The sequence below is a fragment of the Fonticula alba genome (genome assembly GCF_000388065.1).
Source record: "Fonticula alba strain ATCC 38817 unplaced genomic scaffold supercont2.1, whole genome shotgun sequence".
NCBI lineage: Eukaryota > Rotosphaerida > Fonticulaceae > Fonticula > Fonticula alba.
Window position 1 is genome coordinate 175503 of NW_009242971.1, and position 1371 is coordinate 176873.

At 64.6% G+C, this 1371-nt stretch overlaps 1 protein-coding gene and 1 non-coding gene across 2 annotated transcripts in view; both read left to right on the top strand.

Moving 5' to 3' along the window:
* The window catches only part of H696_00031 (hypothetical protein), a gene marked incomplete at both ends in the record, with an annotated part of 10641 nt that extends 10489 nt beyond the window's left edge, over positions 1-152 (top strand). Inside the window, one exon of the mRNA XM_009493868.1 lies at positions 14-152. Coding sequence (XP_009492143.1) covers positions 14-152 — 139 coding nt within the window. The remainder of the gene's footprint in view (positions 1-13) is intronic.
* A 797-nt stretch (positions 153-949) lies between these two features.
* On the top strand, positions 950-1028 carry H696_00032. The gene has a single exon. It is a non-coding gene; the product is annotated as a tRNA-Leu (tRNA).
* The last annotated feature ends 343 nt before the right edge of the window (positions 1029-1371 follow it).

Here is a 1371-nt window from a genome sequence, read left to right on the forward strand (position 1 = left end):
GCGACACGGGCAGCGAGCCGGCCTGGATGGCGGAGTATCGTCAGATCTACCGCGGGGCATGGGCGGCCGATCCGCTTGAGCGCCCCAGTGTGACGGTTTTGGCCGAGGCATTGGCAGGGTTGCTGACCACGAGCCAACAGGCGGCCCCTTGAGTGTTGCAGAGCACTCGAAGGCCCGGGATCTTTCACAGCCAACATGCAATGCACTTTCTTCCCATACACTCATTGTCTCCTGGTGCCTGTGTTTCGCTGTTTCCTCCCCCCCCCCCCCCCCCGCGCCTCGCCCTCGGGTGTGGTCACGCCAGCCAGAGGAGTGAATTAAGCCTGCCGTTAATTGACACGAGGGAGATTGTCTCACTTGCAAGGAGAGCCCAATTGGGCTAGGGTTACACTTACTCGCGGGCGATTTGACCATTCTGCTGCCGGTCGGTGAGCGCCCGAACGATGGTCGGGTGGCCTCGAGGCTCATTGTGCGCTGGGAGGTCGCGTCTCGTCCGGAAGGGCACCAACTGGCGGGCCGACGGGGCCAGGCCGTCTTCCTGTGCCCGGGGGCATCACGGCGGTCACAACCGGACAACTTGCTTGTGTCTTTGTCAGGAGGGGCCATCAGACCCGGTCCCGGGGGACGGTCCGAGAGGTTGGTGTCGGCTCTTGCTGGATGACCACTCGGGTGGTCCTCTGGTATCTTCTGGCGTGAAAGGGATCGAGCAGGGTGGCGGATGAAGAGGGGCGCGTGAAGGGCGGGGGGGGGGGGGGCGCACAGGCGAAGGAAACGCCGGGACAAGATGCTAAAAAAGCGGGCCGCGGCCGAGTAGAAGCCGCTTGAGGCAGGATGCAGCAGCCTGAAGGTGGGAAGGCTGAAAAGGGCGCAAGCCCACAGAGAGCCGAGCTGCCAGAGAGAGAGCGGGCAAGAACTTGGTGCATTAACTGGGAGTCAAGCAACATGTCCAGGTTGGATGGCCGAGTGGTTAAGGCGCCAGTTTAAGGCACTGGTGGGAAACCGCGTGGGTTCGAGTCCCACTCCAATCACACATTGCTTTTTTTGCCGGCCCCCCGTGGATTGCAGAGGAACCGGGTCTGTGGGGAGGAGGGGTCTTCCTCCGTATGGTATTTCCTCCGGGCCTCGGTCGCGTGCGACAGGGGCGGGGTATTTCGGCCGGATGGGGGGGGGGGGGGGGCGGGCGAAGGATGCCCCGGACAGGAGGAGGCTCGGGCACCCCCCCCCCCCCCCAAGAGGACGGCCCATTGCGGTGGGCGAGAGGCGACACTTGCCCGGCTGAGCGTGCATGTACACGCATGCGCCCGAGGCAGCCAACCAAGCGCCCCACGTGCGGCCCCTGATCTTTCCACCCCAGTTCCTGCCCCGGTCGGG